The sequence below is a fragment of the Gambusia affinis genome, linkage group LG05 (assembly GCF_019740435.1).
Source record: "Gambusia affinis linkage group LG05, SWU_Gaff_1.0, whole genome shotgun sequence".
NCBI classification, from domain to species: Eukaryota; Metazoa; Chordata; class Actinopteri; order Cyprinodontiformes; family Poeciliidae; genus Gambusia; species Gambusia affinis.
In genome coordinates this window covers 17,061,916-17,079,622 of record NC_057872.1, presented here as the reverse complement: position 1 = coordinate 17,079,622, position 17,707 = coordinate 17,061,916, and the positions used below count along the sequence as shown (strand labels likewise).

Here is a 17,707-nt window from a genome sequence, read left to right as displayed (position 1 = left end):
TTATTCTACTAAAAACAGTTTTTTTGTGTGTGTGTGTTTGTTTTATGAATCCTGTATTTACTCTCTGCAAGGCTTAAACAGAAGCAGGGCGAATGATTTGTTAATGTCTTCGCATGCGTGATTCGTGCCATATTGCTTCAATTAAAAAGATAACTGCACGCTTCAGTTACTAATTTCAACATTTCATCAGCTGCTCTTATATAATGACAAGATGCGTTTTGGCTTTTGGCTGTAACAGAACAACTACCAATGAATTCAGATTTTTTTCCCCAAAGGGCATTTTATTATGTAAGAGACAATTTTTAAGGGAACTATTAATTTCATCCTATTGAGCCTGTAGGAGCTAAATTGAGGAATAATGTGATTTTTAACTAAATGAGACGCTCAACTGCAATGTTTCTAGAAATGATCTATGGCAACATGGTATTTGCTGCTATCCCAAATAAATGTTGGGTGAATCAGATTTTATTTAGGTGCATCCATTTAAAAAGGGGCAGAAGACTAAATAAAGCCTTCCTGCATCACACCAGGCTGACAACCGTCATATGATCAGTCATATGATCAACCATGATCAGTCATCGCTCCCTCTGATCTGAAATCATCAATATCATTACATTTGCTTCTTGATGCCATGCATGTTTGTTGTTTTATTTTCATTAACCCCCACCTTTACTGTATGTTTTAAATGCATTTATTTAAATAAAGGTTTTCTGTTACATGTTGATATTTTGTTGCAAATTGTGGTCTGTGAAAAATATATAAAGTCCAATATAAAAACATATCCTTCATCCATCCATCCGTCCATTGGTCCATCCTTCCACCCATTCATGGATGGATGGATCCATCCATCCTTCCAACCATCCATCCATGTCAGGTTTTGAGGGGCACATACACAATGGACAGGTATCCAGGTCCTTACAATAACAATTTGCAATTTGAGACCGAATAATCAAACTGGGCACTAGTAATGACAGACGAAGCCGTCTCTTATTGAAAAAGAGACGAGTTGGTGGTACACATATCCAATCAATGGCCAGCAGTTTTTTGCTTTTTGTTTGCTTGTTAGTTTTTGGCACAACACCCGCAGTAGAGTGAGAAAAACTAGAAAAGTACAAAATAAAAGGTGCTCCTCTAAAAATGATTACTTTCTAATTCACAACATTATAATAAGTATTTATAGTTCTCTAATAACTTATATCATGAAAAACTCTGTGTAATTTTAAGTTATAGTTGTTTATCTTTATTTTTGGCAAAATGTGATTTTTAGGTGGGATAAGGAAGAAGGAAAGAAGGTGTTTTTCCAGGAACCACCACTGCACCACTGTGCTTCAGATTCATAGCAGTGTGTACAGAAATGGCGCAGTCACATAAAACAGATTTGCATACGAAAACACAAGAAGTGCAGGACATGTTGGACGTAGCCGGTGCATCACAGCACCCACATATATACAGCTCTGGAAAAAAATAAGAGACCACTCCATTGAACCCCATTGAAAACTTCCTCTTTATTCCAGCAAATATTCTTTTCTGAACTCTTCCTGACTTAAAACATTAGTATTGCTGTTTCTAAATTAATCTGCACTTGTTTTCTTTGTATTATCTGAGGTCTGAAAGCACTGCATCTTTTGTTATTTTGACCAATTTTCATTTTCTGCAAATAAATACGAATTTTTTACTAGGAATTTCAGAGACATGTTGTCAATAGTTCATAGACTAAAAGAACAATGTTCATTTTACTCAAATATAAACCTATAAGAAGTAAAGTCAGAGAAAGTGATTATTTTAAGTGGTCTCTTAATATTTTTTCCAGATATGTAGATGAACAATTAATTCGATTTTTTGTGTTATCCAAAGAAAATTACTGCATTCATGCAGGAAAAAAGTCCAAAATCTAAGAGAAAGACTCAAACTGAGTTGTGACAAATGAGCCCCACTAGAGAGATTTCAAGCAAAAACAGACTGTTTAAGTTCATGTCACAGAAATAAGATTTAAATTCAGACTTTTGCTTGGTCACTCCAAAAGGTTCATTTTGTTTTGTGGATGCTTATACATAGATGCGGTGGTGTTCTTTGGATCATTGTTCTTCTGCATCACTGCATAAGTGAATTGAGTTTTTGGTCACAAACTAACAGTAAAATATTCTGCATTTTCAAACAGAGCAGAAATGAAGGCTCCACCAATTACAGTGAGTCACCTTGCTGCAGAAAAGGTCCTGACCATCACACAACCATCACCATTTTTTTTTTTACCAATGTTAGAAAATTACCTTAAGCCAAACAAAGAAACCCTCATAGGTCATTGTGTTGCTTTTTCTTAAAGCAAACCTCACACTGACGCACAGGACTATTTATAGAGCTACGTCATCAGATGAAACCGTGTTGAGACTCACATTTGCTAATTAAGTATTTATTAACCAAACCAACTGAATAAAATCTTCCATTAAGTAGTTAAGAAAAAAATAATATCCTTCCTTTTACAAAGATGCATTTGAACAATCACAGACCCACTTGCCTTTTTTTAATTTTACTTTGAGCAGGAGGTCAAAGGTTATTGTTTACCTTCCTACACACATAAATGCAGCTTTTTATCTTAAACAATCCGCTATAGGCTGACTGTCTTACGGACGATGTGAACAGGGCTGCAACAGATGGGGTCAAATGGGATCCATTGAGACAAACGTTATCTGAAAGCCTGCACACTGTATGCTCAGGAGGGGCGAAGCAATGACGAACATAATGCTTGTGTGTTCATGCGTCTGTGTTTGTGTGCAGATAGAAGAAGGTAATACATGAGTGGAGGGTTGATGAGTCTGGAGCCGTGCAGTATAAATATCTGGGACCAAAGGGAGAAAGTGCATCGGTTCATCTGGGGCACCAAGGAGGAGGTGTGGAGACTTAAAAAGAAAATAATAGAATTAGAGAAGGGAACATGAAGGCATCACGACGGTGACTGCAGCGAAGAGCAAACAGAAGAGAAGAACTGACTCACAACACTGGAAGGTCTGAAGAGAGATTTAATCAGGAGTGCTGAAAAACTGACCCAGGTTTGTACCTTTGATTGGATTATTGTGCTTTCAGTGTTTGTTTTTTTTTTTCTTTTTCTCATTAACCTTTGCAAAGCTTTTCCCCAGAAATGGCCCACGCAAGAGAAGTACTTTTGGCTTCACTGTTGCTCCTGGGAGTCAGTCTGCCGTGCTTCTCAGTGTATAACAGTGGTGAATGCTTCTTCAACACTAAAGGTAAGTTTTAATAACATTTTTGCTAATAAATACATCAATTAGAAAGCCTACTTTTTAATATAGTATTATATGTTGTGTTCTTACTGTTTGATGATACGCTCAACTTCAAAAATTAAAATTTTACTGCCACACTATACCACATAATCAATTAAAATGTTTTGAGAATCTTTACTTTCAAATCTGAAAATGATTATTAACTGGCTGTCTATTTATCATTCATTCAAGTAAAATTCTTAGCACGTTATTTTTTTTACTCTTCTGTTTAAGTAAACGGTTTTCTCTCTCATCCTCATCAGCAAGCTGTGAATACACGGGTCAGGTGTATGGCATTGGGGAGAGCTGGATAACCAGTGATTGCTACCAGTGTGTCTGCATGGAGCCTTTTGGAGTGGGATGTTGTGACCTGTGAGTTTGTTTTTTTATGCAGTTCAAATTAACCTTTTCTGGACATTTTCACTTGATGTCTTCCTCTAATTTACCTTTCTTCCTCCCTACAGTGCGACCAAACCCGTTGACTACCCCGAATGGTGCGAAGTCATTCGTAAACCAGATTCTTGCACCAGTGTTGCTGTGATGAGAGTCAATCACAAATTACCCTGTCTCTGGGGACAAGGACGTCTCAGAACAGCTGGGCAGCCATGGAAATCTGACAATGATCCTTTATTTTAATTTAAGCCAAAAAAAAAAAATAGAAAAATGTGATGGTTGTTAAGATATAACAAAGAAAAAAAAACTCGATTGTGATTCTCCTTTTTAACATTGTGACCAATTTTTATTTTGTGCATCTGTTGACTATGAAAGAGTTTATTACTTTGTTCAAAGTAGTATTTAAAATAAGTGCTATTAATAAATTAAATGCTTATACATAAGCGTTAGAGTTCTTGCTACTATTTATCCCTTTGGCTTAAACTGAGAGTTGCATTATTTTGTTATTTACCTTGTTGTAGTGCTGATCATGCTACTTTCAGACCTGGTGCAAAAAAGTCACATATGTCGCTTTGGCAAATACAACTGACCAAACAGCAATAAAAGAAAAAAAAATTGTTTGTTTTTGTTTGTGCCATACAGATTATTTATTCATTTATTTAAACCACATTTTATTATTATTTTTATTTTAGCAAGTCTGCACCACATCAAAGAAAACAATTCAACAAAATAAATGCTAATTGGCTTCTAATCTGTTAACATAATCCATTGATACTTTATCTATTCTTTCATCAGAGTAGCCTACAAGTTTTTGTATCACTTTTATTGTTATTGAAGAAAATAATTGTCATTCCTTCTGTACTTACATTAGTGGCCTATGCATAGGTCTTATGCATACGGCTCAGTAAAAATGAATGCGTTTATTTTATTGATTTATTTTTTTACTTTCATCTATTTTGTACTCTACAAATTCACATAAATTATGACTCTGGCGATGAATGAAGCTATGATAATGAACTGTTATGATCAGTAATTTAGGGATTGACCTAAATAATGACTGATGCATACACAAACATTTTAGATAATAATCTAGAAATACACTTTTATTTTTGTTTTTGTTTTTTGTTTTATTATTGTATGTCCTGCGACACATTGGACTGTAAAAAAAAAAAAATAACTACAAAACTATTTTTATTTACTTTATTCTTATTTTCTGAAATACAATCATTTAACTTAACAAATCATACACGTTTCATTTAGCATTTAAACAACACATAACATAAACACACGACTTTTCCTTTCGGTTATCTTTCCGAGTTTCCATCTGGACTTTTATTTTGAAAAATGCAGCGCTTAGTTATGACGTCAGCAGTGGCGGGGAGTGTGTTCATCGTGAAGAGGATTTGTTTATCTTGAAAATGTCCCACTGTTTCTCTCCTTTTGCTTGTTGCAATTAATGAACCGGGAAGAAAAGGCTTAAGCATGTGGATACTGACTCCTCAGCAGGCCGGAGGTAACTTTCTTCATCCCTGAACGACTTTATTCAAAACTAGCTGCGGGCTAACGGGTTCAAGTTTGGTTGAAACCCTCTAAGCCAGGTGGGGCTTTTACTGCAAAATACTGAAGTGTGCTTAAACACGTGTGTTTACGAATAACTTTTGGATCGAGATGACTCATCTCATGTTGCTAATTATAAAGTTGCGATAAGTGTTTGAAGTTAAGCTTTTACGTTTCTATTTCTTACTAAACAGAGATGAAGCTGAAACAGCAGATTTTTGTGTGGAAAAACTAAGAGCAGTATGTAGTCTTCATCTGACACACAGAAGGCCTCACATTGGCTAAAGAAAGCCTACTATATGCATACAAAGCAGAGGTCAAGATGTCTTGTGTTGAAAAATAAGCCCACATCATTACTACCCCACCCTGAGATGCAGTTTTTCTTTTTCTTTTTCTCTTAAGATGGTGTTTTACATTAAAATAAAATCTCTCCACTTCAGTTTCTTCTGTTTAAAGTTTTTTTCTTTCAAAAATCTTGTGGTTTATTACAGATAGCTCTGCAAAATCGAACCGTGCTACCAGTTTTTACATTTTCTTTTCTTTTTTTGGAGACAGAGATAAAAAAAAAATCTGTCTTGGCAGCTCTTCAAAATACATTCATGCTTTCTTGCTTGTTCTCTAATTATACTGTCACACATGTTGGCATTTAACATATAAATTAACCATTGTACAGTTTAACATTTACTGTTTGGACATTATGTAATTTTTCTGAATGTTGCACAGTTTAATCTTTTGATTTTCTTGTGCAACAGTATATTATGGAATATATACTATATATATAATTTCTGTTTGGTTGTCTGACTCCAGTTTTGAGCTTTGCGCTGAGCCTGTATTTATTAAATTACTGATGTTAAACTGCAACATAGATTTATCTATTTTGATATCATGACAAATAATAAAGGGTATTTCATCTTGGAGCGGATTTCTTTTAGATTCTCTTATATCTTAGCATTTATAGATTATCATTAACTCAAGGTCAATTGAAGACTTTACCCCAGAAACCTTTCAAGACAAAAACGTGTTATTCGGCTTCACTCCAGATAGGAAGTAGAGTAATCATGCTTTGATGGCAGCATGAGTTTTATTTAATACTCAACATTTTAATATAAAAAAATGCACAGTGAAACGGCATGAAGAAGAAAGAACATAACGTGTAAACATTGAAGCAACATCTGAAGACATCAGCCAGGAAGTTAAAGCTCGGGTTTTCCAAATGGACATGCATAGCGCAAGGACTCTAAAGTGTTTTGCAATACAATAAATCATTCACAGACTAATTTACACATTAACACAGTGAAGATGGAAAGCTAAATTGTAGCCACAGCTAGACTGACAGAAATGAGGCTACCGTACCATCAAACTCTAGCAGCTTGCAAGGCAGATTAAGTGTTTTTCCCAAGGACACAACAACCTAGACAGACAGTATATGATAACATAATATCTGTCATTATTGTTGTATTTAGTAAATAGTGAGATAGGTTTGGTCTTATTTAACTTCAGATAGTGAGGAAAGAGTTGTGTCTTTTTATTGTGTTTCCAGTTAAGAACAAGTATTTTTCTTAACTTGTCATCATAAAAATAGCAAGATAAAAGTGGATCTGTAAAACGTGAGCTACAGAAGGCTGTCACGTGACTGCATTATCTGTAGTCAATCCAAAACAAAAACCCTGAGTAAAGGACAAAGTACAACATGAAAGTTAGTATTAACAACATTTCCTTTAACAGTGTTGTAATGTGGGAATGCAAACAGGTTCAACTCTGATACAGATATTAGCTTCTGTACTGTACGATGATAAGGTTTAAAGGTTTACCTTATCATCAGCTGACACCTTCCCTATCCCAGTGAAGTTGTTTGATAACCCTCTCTCTTCTCTCTCTGCATGTTCAAGCTGCACAGTTCAGTGACTTTGATCCAGCAGGTTCTGAAAACTTAAAGCACAAAACAGAGCAGCTTTCATGTTCTCCCTTCATCCTTTGTGCTGCTTCAGGTTTTACACTCTCTTGCAGCCCGATCGAAACACAATTTCCTTCTAAATGGCTTCTTTCACCCCACTGTCATTGAACACGGATAACTTTAAGTCGTTTTCAAATAGAACATTTAATTGTTGTGCCGACTGACCAGTTGTGCTAATTGAATCACTGGAACATCTTTGTAGGGTTACATTAGGTTTATTTTTATTAGGTTTCAAGCTGCTGTTTGTTTCTTCGCAGGTGAGACGTTCTATCTCCTCCCTGGTAAAGAGTACGTTGTTGGCCGGAAGAACTGTGACATCCTTCTTGCCAGTGACCAGTCCATCAGCAGGTCCCATGCTCAGCTCACTGTGACCGATCTGGTGAGAGAATAAAATTTAATTAGCTTGTTGCAGATCCAGACTTACTGCTGGTGTAAATCGCTGCAAGCAGAGAATAAAAATTGTTATATGAGTCAATAGGCTGGATTTTTAGTGACTTACAGGGGTAATAATATTCACATGCTCTTAAATACTGAAAAAAAGAGATAAAATTAATTTCTTGTTAGTTCAGGGCGTTTTATGTAAACCTTGTTTCATTCCTCAACGTTAAGGCTGAACCTGTCATTACCTGGAAGTTTCCCATGTAAACATTGTGGGTTTTTGTTCTTTAGCAACCAATTGAATATAAATTAGTTGTAACCGTTGCTACAGGTTCATACAGAAGTTAGCTGTCTCGATTCTAATATGGCAGCGAGCCAGACATTCCTTCAAACTATTCTCTAGAAACAACAAAAAGGAGCAATGCAAACAGGAGCCTCTTAGTTTTCCGCCTGGGTTGATTTTTATCCTGCATCCTGATTCAAACAGGAACGAATATGAGATCATAAATCAATGTTTACATTTTGATGTAAAAAATTTTTTCTCTCTCTCTCTCTTTGCACGTGTTTGCATTATTACATGAGGATATTAGGTGGTAAAATCCATTCTGGAAACGTTGTCTTGTTGATATAGTTTTGCACAGCAGGGGGAGCTGTTGTCTTTTAAAAGTGCAACACAAACTGCTTCAGTCTTTTGCAGTTCCGTCACAATCAGACTATCAAGTCATAAGTTAATTTATTTCAGTAATTTCATTTAAATCTGAAAGGCTCATATTCCATAAACAATTATCCACAGAATGGTGCATTTGTAAGTGCTTATTTCTATGTTATTTTAATTCTTATGGTTTACAGTGAAAGAAAATGTAAAATTCTGTCTCAGAAAATTTGAGTGCTAAGAAGACAAAAGGTTTCTGATACAAAAATGTCAGCCTTCTGAGAAGCATGTCCATATGATGTAGCAAAGATTTTCTGACATTTTCTCTAGTTCAGAACTGGCTTAAACGAAATAATGCAACAGTTGGAGTCAGACTCTATACGTCGTAATGTGGGGACTCTTGCAGTCTAGACCTAATGAATCTCCACCACACTCTTAATGAAATGTCTGCTGAACAGCTGCAATATCAGCATTCTACTGCATAATTAGGGCGCAGCAAAACCTTTATATTTTCAAAATCATTTATGTTATATTCAGATTTTATGAGAAATAGCATTTCAGGTGTCCATTAGCTGTGAGCCATGATTATCAAAATTAACTAAATTAAATGTCTGAAATAGATCCCTATGTGGTAAATTACTGGTACAAACAAATATTTGAATAATTTTCCAATTTATTGAGATAGAAAGTTTTTACCAAACATTCACTTTTCAGTTGAACAAAAAATAGTAGCTTCCTGATGCACATTATTTCTAAATATTAGCTCTTCCTCTGTGTTCCTCTTCATTATTTTTCTATTAGATTTCCCAGAACCGTTAATAGTCGTTCACACTTTTACCTCACTGTTAATGTTGCGGGTTTGCATTCATGTGTGCTGAAATTGACTTGAAAACTGTGTTGCACTCACTGCTTTCTCTTTTTGCTTGTTTTGTTTTGCCTTTTAGACCCTGACTCTGAAAGACACGTCCAAATACGGCACCTTCGTCAACAGCCAGCAGCTGACGGCGCCCGTTGAGCTGTCGTCAGGGGACAATGTCACCTTTGGTGTTTTTCAAAGCAGATTCAGTGTGGTGTTCCTGGACAAACCAGTGGTGTGCTCGTCATGTTTGGACGCCGCTGGGAAGACGTCGCTCTCTCAGGCCCTTTCAGCCCTGGGTGGGAAGCTGGTGAACAGCTGGACTCCAGACTGCACCCACCTGGCCATGCCAACTGTCAAAGTCACCATAAAGGTCGGATCCAGTGTCTGTTTCGCCCTGGTTGGCATGTTTGGTTCAGCTGTGTGCTAATGCTTTGTCCACCTTACTTACCCAGACGATCTCTGCTCTGCTGTGTTGTCGCCCCATCGTGAAGCCGGAGTATTTCTCAGAGCTCAGCAGAGCTGCGCAGCAAAAATCAGCTCCTCCCAAACCGGAGAGGTAACAGCAAATCCCCTTTTTACTAAGCCTTATACTGAATGTAACCTCCTGGATGCATTATATTGTCTGTTTTTGGTTTTTAAGTTTTGTCCCCGAAATCGATGAGCCCAGTTTGAGTAAAGAGGACGTTAACCTTACGACGACAGCGCCTCGGAAACGGCTTTTTACCGGAAAGACCTTCGTTTTCCTCACACCCAAACAGGTTTGAATCTTCTTTTTTTTGCTAAAGACGTATTTCATGATGCTCGTCCAAAATAAGCTGCATTTACTGCTGGGAAAAACATGATGAGTTGCTAGGCTGTTGTTACAAGTAATGCACTTTTTCTGACCGTTGCAGACCATAACTAATTCTCAGAAAAATTTCCAAAGATATGATTTGATGTCTATTAGTTAAATATTTGCTTCTTAACTACTTTAACACTTTTTCTGGATGTTAAGTAGAAAAGATCAGACACCCAACTCTTTTGATGTGTTTAAAAGTCATGTGTTTTAAACACATCAAAGATCCTGCAGAGTTACAAGATCTAAGAGATTCATCATCTTTCTGTTGATTATCACTCTTAAGGTTTTAGCTAAAATCTCCACAAACCTCTGTCTTGGTGCTTAAGTAACATTTTAACTCATTCGGTTTTGGGATTTTGTTGTTTATTGTTTGGGAAAATTTGAAAATTAGCGGCTAATTTTGAGAGATTTAAAAGGCTTAGATCCTGTAGTGGAGAACAGCAATATTTAATTCTTCAGGAGAGGGCGCTGGTGAGCAGCATTGGATGATTCCTGTCTGTCATTTTTAAAGCATCTTTACCAGGAAGGTGGACTAGTTTCAGAACAGAATAATAACAACCTGTATTTTAACTACTGTGGTAGAACCCAGCATTTAGAAAGTGTTCACTGGTGGTATTTTTACTTTAGTCTGATAGCAAATTAAATTTTAAACAGTTTCACATATGACTATATCTGTGGAGCAGCTTCAGTTCAGAAGCTCTGTAGACGTAAATATGGAAAGTTACTCTCTTTAAAAACAAAGCTCCTGTCTGCAGCATGCTTCTGGTGCTTTAATGGTCACTCATATTATCTTGCTGCTCTCCGGTGCTGTGTGCAGCTGAAGCGGCTCGGCGCTGCGGTGAGTTTTGGCGGAGGCAGCAGTCGGCTGCTGGAGGAGGGCTCCCTCCCCCGCGACCTGCTGGAGTCTCCTCACAGCTGCGTGGTTGAGGTCACCACTGGCAGCTCCCAAACTCTGCTCCCTCCTTCAGCCACAGAGTGGGCAAACTCTGTGAAGAGCATCATCCACAGGTTTCAACTTGAAGAAAGATGCGTAAAGTTTGTTTTAACAATTAAATACTTAGAAATATTTTTCCCTCGACCACTAATACAGAAAAGGTCTTCGAGTCATCACAGAGTCCGAGATTGGTCAGGCTGCCATCTACGCGTCTTGTGAAAAGTTCTGCAATCCATCCTGCCCTATCATAGACTCAGGTGGGTCATCATGAAAGACAAAATAAACATTTCTTGCTCACCTTTTCTGTATGTAACGTTATTTGTGATCAATTTGTTTGTGTTTTAGATCCTGCACAGAAAGTAAAACCCAGAATCCCCAGTGCTTCGCTGTCACAGAGCGTGGCTGTGGATGAAACTGTGCTACCAGCAGCATCTCAGAACATCACCGCTTACGCCGTTAACACAGAGACGTCACAAAAGTATAAGCTGGAGCCGCACATGACATTGACTAGTCACATGACTCCTGGTCACATGACTAGGAGAACATGACACTACAGCTGGCAGATAAGGATACTGATTATGAGCGTTCCACATTTTCACACACTTTGTTTTCTATTACCATTTCCCCACCACTTTCTGTAGCGTTAGCGTCTCCATCATTAGGATCTTCATCCATAGATTATCAGCAAGTAGAGATTAAATGCATTGCATCTTATATATGTATATTATATACTGCCTTATATTGCATCAGTGCATTTATTTTCACTGCACATTGTGAAGTTATGATATGGTACTCCTGTAGTTCTAAGTGCATTTTCTGGACTCTTCCTTGTTATTTGTTGTTGTCAGGATGGAGGTTTGTCATGTGACTGGGCTTGCAGCCGTCAGGGGAACTCCTGAGAAAAAGCAGAACCAGAAAGCAGCTCAGTTACCCGGATCCAAACCAACCGTTCAGAAATCAACCAGCGAGTTGATAGTGGAGGACACGATGAGCTCATCTTTCGGCGCTGCCAACAACACAGACTCACAGAGGAGGAAACCTGACCCCAAACCAAAAGGTGACGTCACGTCGGATTCACAGATACGCCTTTTCAGACATTGTGTAGTTATGGTCAAAACTATTCACACTCCTGGCAGATCTGGATTTTAAAAACTTTAAGTCAACCAAATGTTTGTTTCCGAAACGAGACAAGGATTGTACCAAAGATAAAATGATGTAAAACTGGTGACTGTTTTAAAAGGAATGTTTTGTTTTATTAAAAAACTGTACGTCAAAAATTATTTATGCCCTTCTCTATAATCATTGGAGATTTTTTTATTGATCAGTTCATTAAGCGAAACTCCTTTTCTCTTGCATTTTATTTTCTGTCTTCACCCTCCAATATGGTCCATATTACTAGACAAATAGTAAGTAAATCTATTTCATGTATCAGTTGTGGCTGGTTAGGTCTTTTTGTTTGTAGATATTGAAGTACTATAATAGAAAATGTTGATATTTTGTATTTATATCAAAATAATCTTGTTTTCTCCTGTTTGAAAGTCAAAGTCCTTTTGTTTGCTCACTTACTTTACCTGAATTTGCCCACTGTGGGAAGATAAAAGTTGCTTCTTCCCTGCAACAACTATTACCTAAAACCAGGGTTTTTATTGTTTCAGGTTTTGGGAACACCAACTTTAGACCCCCGCCGTCTGCTCCCAAAACCAATGGAGGCAGCAGGACCTTCCTTCACACACAATCCTCTCAGAAACAGAAAACGTCTCCACAAACCTCCCCACAGAAACAGTCGACTTTGACCAACTTCTTTCAGCCTGTCAACAGGAAACGGTAACCGCGTGTAGAGATGCTAAAAATAGAACAGCCTATTTTAGTTAGAGCAAACATACCTTTGACTGGCACCAGCAAAGATAGATACGGGTCCAGATTTACTTAGCTGACGTAAAAGGTGCAAAAGAGAATGTAGCATTACGTTTTCTCTTTGGATGTTGTCTTCTGTTCAAGCTCAGAAAATAATCAGCGTAGATATATTTTTTTTCTTCTTAAAAACTCTTGTATTGAGAGGAATATATTTAAATATTTTTCTTCTTTCAGCATCTCAAGAGTGACAGTTTTACTCCCAGAGCAACATGGAAAACAACATTTAAATTTTTATTCTCACAGTCAAGGTTCAAGTCCTGGGAACTAATTTGTGATTATTGTGCTCAAATATTGTCTGTAAGCTTTAGTTACAAGAAGTATTTTAATTTGTTCATTTATGTAGATTGTTAAAATAGTAAAAGCTTATATCTAACCCATTTTTCTGTTCCTTGTCTGTGTTGTTAAGACCTTTAGAGGAAGAATCCTCAGATGTCATGTCAGCACCGAAGCGGCCGGCTCCCGAATCATCCATTTCTTCGAAGGATACAAACTCACTTAGAGTTTCTAAAAAAATGCCATCACTTCCCCTCGAGGGACCGTCTGCTGTGTCCGAGACGCCTCTTGAATCTGTGAGCGATTTGTTCTCTGGACGGGCAGAACATCTCGCAGAGGAACCGCGGAGCAGAAAGAGGAAGGAGATGGAAGAGGAGATAAAGATGGAGGAACTGGAGTCAATTATGTCTGAGGATATGGACTACCTGGGCGATGAATCCCCAAGTAGTCACGGCCAGAAAGAGAAAGTAATGGTGCACCACGGTTTGGCCAAACAAAAGCAGAGCTCACACACTGTGGAGTCTTCAACTAAGAAGCAGCGCGTCCACCAAGAGCAAACGGTCGGAGCGGGTCAGAGGCCTGGTTTGGGTCTGGATAAGGAACGTTCCCAACAGAACCTCGGGGAGCAATCTGACCAGCATGACGTCTCCAATAAGACAGACGACAACATTTCACCTAATCGTGACTCTAGTAGACCCCCTAAAACACCTGCTGCCAGTGAAACTACAGAGGAAAAGGTTTTCGAAGCTGATGATGCATCTTTTATTGAGGTGAAGACAGTTTTCGTCTGAAGTGACTCAGTCTACAAATACGGAAAACTGTTCATATATTGGATTCAGTTTGCAGCTACATATCGGCCTCTGTTTCCTTCTCTGTTCTTGCAGGATGTAGAGCTACTTCAAGTAGATATTCCCCAGCCAGCAGAAGAGACCAAAGCATCTGTCAAACCTGTGCAGATCAAGGAAGAGGTGAAAGTGAGTTGAAATGAAGTTCTACAAAAAAAGAAAAGCCGTCAAAAAATAACTTCAAACAAAAACAAAACCTCACTCTTCCTGATAATCTGTAACTTTGACTCATCTTCACTCAGTAACAGCATCCACACTGAAGAGTGTTCAGTTTGATATGTTCGCTGACTGGAAAAATTTGTGGATTTCTCAAATTTAGCCTGTTATATCTTTACATTTACAGGTGAATTAGAGGTCAAATAAGATAAGTTGTGCTAAAATACACCAATATTTTGTGTATTTTGTTATTTCTGTACAAAAATAAACACAAAATTTTGAGTGCAATCATTTTGTACAGAAATGCACTAATTTAAATGCTTGACATAACAAATGTTTATCAGATCGATTTTAGGTAAATTATTGTCTGTTTTCAGGAGTCAAAGATTGATGAAGATCTTCCCCAGAAGTTGCTGATGGTGGAGTTTCGATCTCTCATGGTTGCTGCTCCTTCAAAACCTGAACCCAAACAGCCTCAGAACAACGGACACGCCAAGAACTTCAAATGTTTCCGCAAGGTCAGACAACAGTCTCTAAATCATACAATCAAAGCTGATTTTGTAAATAATTTCTCTGAATGTTTAAAGTCTCAACAATTAGTTGATTTCTGTTAAATAAAACCAGATTGGTAGATTTGAAAGAAAATCTGATTATATTTATTCAGACTACTAACACAGTGAAGCTCAAAAGGATTGAAAAGTATATTTTAACAATCTCCTGTATGTTTTTCTGTAATTTTTTAGTGTGCATTTAATCTGAACACCACTTCATGTTGTGTGACAGAAACACCTTCCTGGTGCGGACGGCTTCCCGCATATCATTGGAGGATCCGATCTGCTGGTTCACAACAGGGGCACGAACTCAGATCTGGATGAATGGCTGAAAGGTGCAGCTGAGGTACTGAAATCCCTCCTATTTGGTTGTTATTATATATTATTATGTTTCTGTCTTTTCCGTGACGGAGGCCCTTTGATTTGAAACCGTATCCTTGCAGGGGGAGCGTCAGAACAAGAGGGAAGAAACAATAGGAGACGATCTGTTCAGGTGAGAAACTGAACCTTTGTTCTTGTGAGAAGACGATGTGATGCATCTTCATCCTCTCCTGGTTTCTAAACATGGTTGTGAGATTTACAAGCAGCAGCCATTCATTGGCCCCCTGGTGAAAAGCATTTGCATCTATAATCCCTCATTCAAATAGGAAAATGCCCAACTTTAAGATATTTAACATTAAGAAATAACTGGATTGTTGAGAAAATGTATTTATATGTAAGTGGGGAAGACAAGAGAACATGGCATTCAAACATGGCCGATGTAAGAGTTTCATCAGTGAGGGAAGAGCTGCAACAAAATAGCTTCTCACTGAAAGTAGCACAGTACAGAAACTGTGACAAACTAGACTGGGATTTATTTTACCTCCATTTGCAGTGAAGAGGATGGTAAAAAGTTTGCAGTACAGACTGACACGCTGGGGTAACCAAATCTCCATAGCAACCGTGCTTCCTGTTTATCATCATGCCAACCAGTTGTACAGGAGAAAGATCTTTCTGTCCTAACATGTAAACATGTGGAGTTGAGGAGATCTTCTGCCATGTTTACTGAATTTTCTTAGCAGATTAGATTAAGATCGAGCTTTTAAGGAAGAACCACTACATGTGGGTTTGGTATAAAACAAGTAAAGTATGGTGAAGGCTCTGTCATGCTGTGGGTCTAACTCTCTTTCAAGCCCTTTGAAGCCTTGTTTGAGTGCAAAGGGCAATAAACTCCTTGAAGTGCCAGGAGTTTTTTATTTCAAATCTGGCGGCTTTTACCTGAAAATCCAAAATAAATCCAAAACATGTTGCTGTGTCAGCACAGAAATTGCTCACTAATGACACAGTTGGCCTTCCGGACATGATGATACCAGACCTTAATCCAATAGAAAACCTGTTGGATGAAGACAGGAGCAAGGACTGATCAAAGTTTCTGCATTCTTAGCAAAGACAAAGCACTGACAGCACTGAATGTTTGCGCTCAAATTAAAGGCTGGATTTTCTTTTACAAATTTGAGATGATTTTCTGCTGCAATAAAATCTCTAAAATATGTTTTCAGGCCTTTTGCACATGTTTACTCCAGGTGCCAAGAAGGGATGGGGGGTGCTGTGTTGGTTCAATTAACTAATTCAAACATATCTGCTCTTAAAAATGGATTTTTCTCTCCGTCATCGTGATCACGTTTTTCAAACATTTAACTGATAATTAGAGGGTTGTTTGTAGCTTCAGCTTGAACCAATCAGAAACCAGCAATCCTCTCGTCACTGTGGTTGTCAGGGCGACAGCGGTGATGTAACCCGCCTTGTTTTCTTTGACTAAGAATATAGAGACAGTCTGAGATTGATGTTTTTGCCTGCGTGTCGGTGGTGAGGTGTTTGATCACTGAGTCATGCTCGGCCAGTCATACATAACCTGGAAGCAGACTCTGCTGCTAAGAAAATAGTCCGGCCCTTTTCCTCTTTAGAGAGGGACTCCAAACAAGTTTCCAGACGCTGTTTTATAGGAGGCTTGTTTGCTCGGAGCTGTTCAAACATCATCCGTGTTTTATGACGCTTCATTTGGGCTGTTTTTTATTGTTTCAGAATGCCTCTGAGCTCATTGAGCAGTGATTCATGAGGAATGTTAAAAGCCCATTCTGACATGGACAGATGTTTGAGATGCCCTCTTTTCAACCTGTCTGTCTGGGTTTTCTTTAGGTACAATCCCACCAAGCTGACCAAGAGAAGATGAAATGCCTCCATCCTTGCACCTTTCAACGGAGGAGTTTCAACCTCCAACTTTGTGAAGATTTGTCTAAGGACACATGCAAAAAAGTGTCCGATATTGTAGCTGTTTTCCTGCTTGTTTCAAAATGTCTCTCACGATGTCACTGACAGCTAGCAATGTAACAAAGCAGGCTCGCGTTCAGAGATTTTTGTCAGCATTTTTATTTGTTAATAATAAAAAATAATCAATACAAAACAATAAAAATCCTTCAGTTGAGAGATTCTCCATCCTGACAGAAGCTTCTCGTTAACTTTAAAGTCTGGTTTAGTTCCCGATTCCAGGAGAACCTTGGGCTTGAGATACAATTCAAGTGTCACGTTTTCCTTTTTCTTCAGCGATCTCCAGCGAGCCAACACTTCAGGCACTTTTCCATTTCTGAAACAGCTCAGATAAGAGGTTTTCTTGCCAACCAAACATTGATTGACTTTTCTGTACACTTGGCCTTTGCTTTGAGAGAAGGTGCTTTGTTAAAGTTAAAAAGATACGCCAGCATTTTGTATGACATGAACAGTAACGAAAGCTTTCCTTTTCCCAGACGGGCTACAGGATGGCCAAGAGAGTTGGAAAAATCAGCTTTCTTAGAAGTTAGAAAGAACTTACTTCATGTATTATTTAAGGTTTTGCAGCTTCAGTTTCTTGTCAAAGTCCATGCATATCTGTGCTAACATATCAAGTTCACGTATTAACAGAAAATAAAAATAAAAAAAAGAAATCATGCAAAAAGCAGCATGTCTTGCCTGTATTCTTATATTTTTATATCTCTGCTGGTCCCTGTGTGGCTACATCCTCCTGCTCCGCTCTTCCCACACCTTCTTTCCTCCGCTCACTCTCCTCAGCAGCTGCTGCAGGCGGTGGCTTTTACCAGCATACATGCACTCAATGTTTA

At 38.1% G+C, this 17,707-nt stretch overlaps 2 protein-coding genes across 2 annotated transcripts; both read left to right on the top strand.

Moving 5' to 3' along the window:
- The first annotated feature begins 2,576 nt into the window (after positions 1-2,576).
- On the top strand, positions 2,577-4,240 carry msmp2 (microseminoprotein, prostate associated 2). The gene is made up of 4 exons (XM_044116967.1): positions 2,577-3,044; positions 3,132-3,239; positions 3,536-3,644; positions 3,737-4,240. Exons 2-4 carry the CDS (start codon positions 3,134-3,136, stop codon positions 3,906-3,908), a joined length of 387 nt encoding a protein of 128 aa, XP_043972902.1. The 5' UTR covers positions 2,577-3,044; positions 3,132-3,133; the 3' UTR covers positions 3,909-4,240.
- A 783-nt stretch (positions 4,241-5,023) lies between these two features.
- nbn (nibrin) lies at positions 5,024-17,037 on the top strand. The gene is made up of 16 exons (XM_044117214.1): positions 5,024-5,178; positions 7,434-7,555; positions 9,151-9,435; positions 9,518-9,621; positions 9,706-9,823; positions 10,721-10,911; positions 10,994-11,094; positions 11,183-11,315; positions 11,686-11,894; positions 12,493-12,661; positions 13,158-13,794; positions 13,909-13,998; positions 14,403-14,543; positions 14,809-14,922; positions 15,020-15,069; positions 16,752-17,037. Exons 1-16 carry the CDS (start codon positions 5,148-5,150, stop codon positions 16,783-16,785), a joined length of 2,529 nt encoding a protein of 842 aa, XP_043973149.1. The 5' UTR covers positions 5,024-5,147; the 3' UTR covers positions 16,786-17,037.
- Positions 17,038-17,707: the final 670 nt, after the last annotated feature.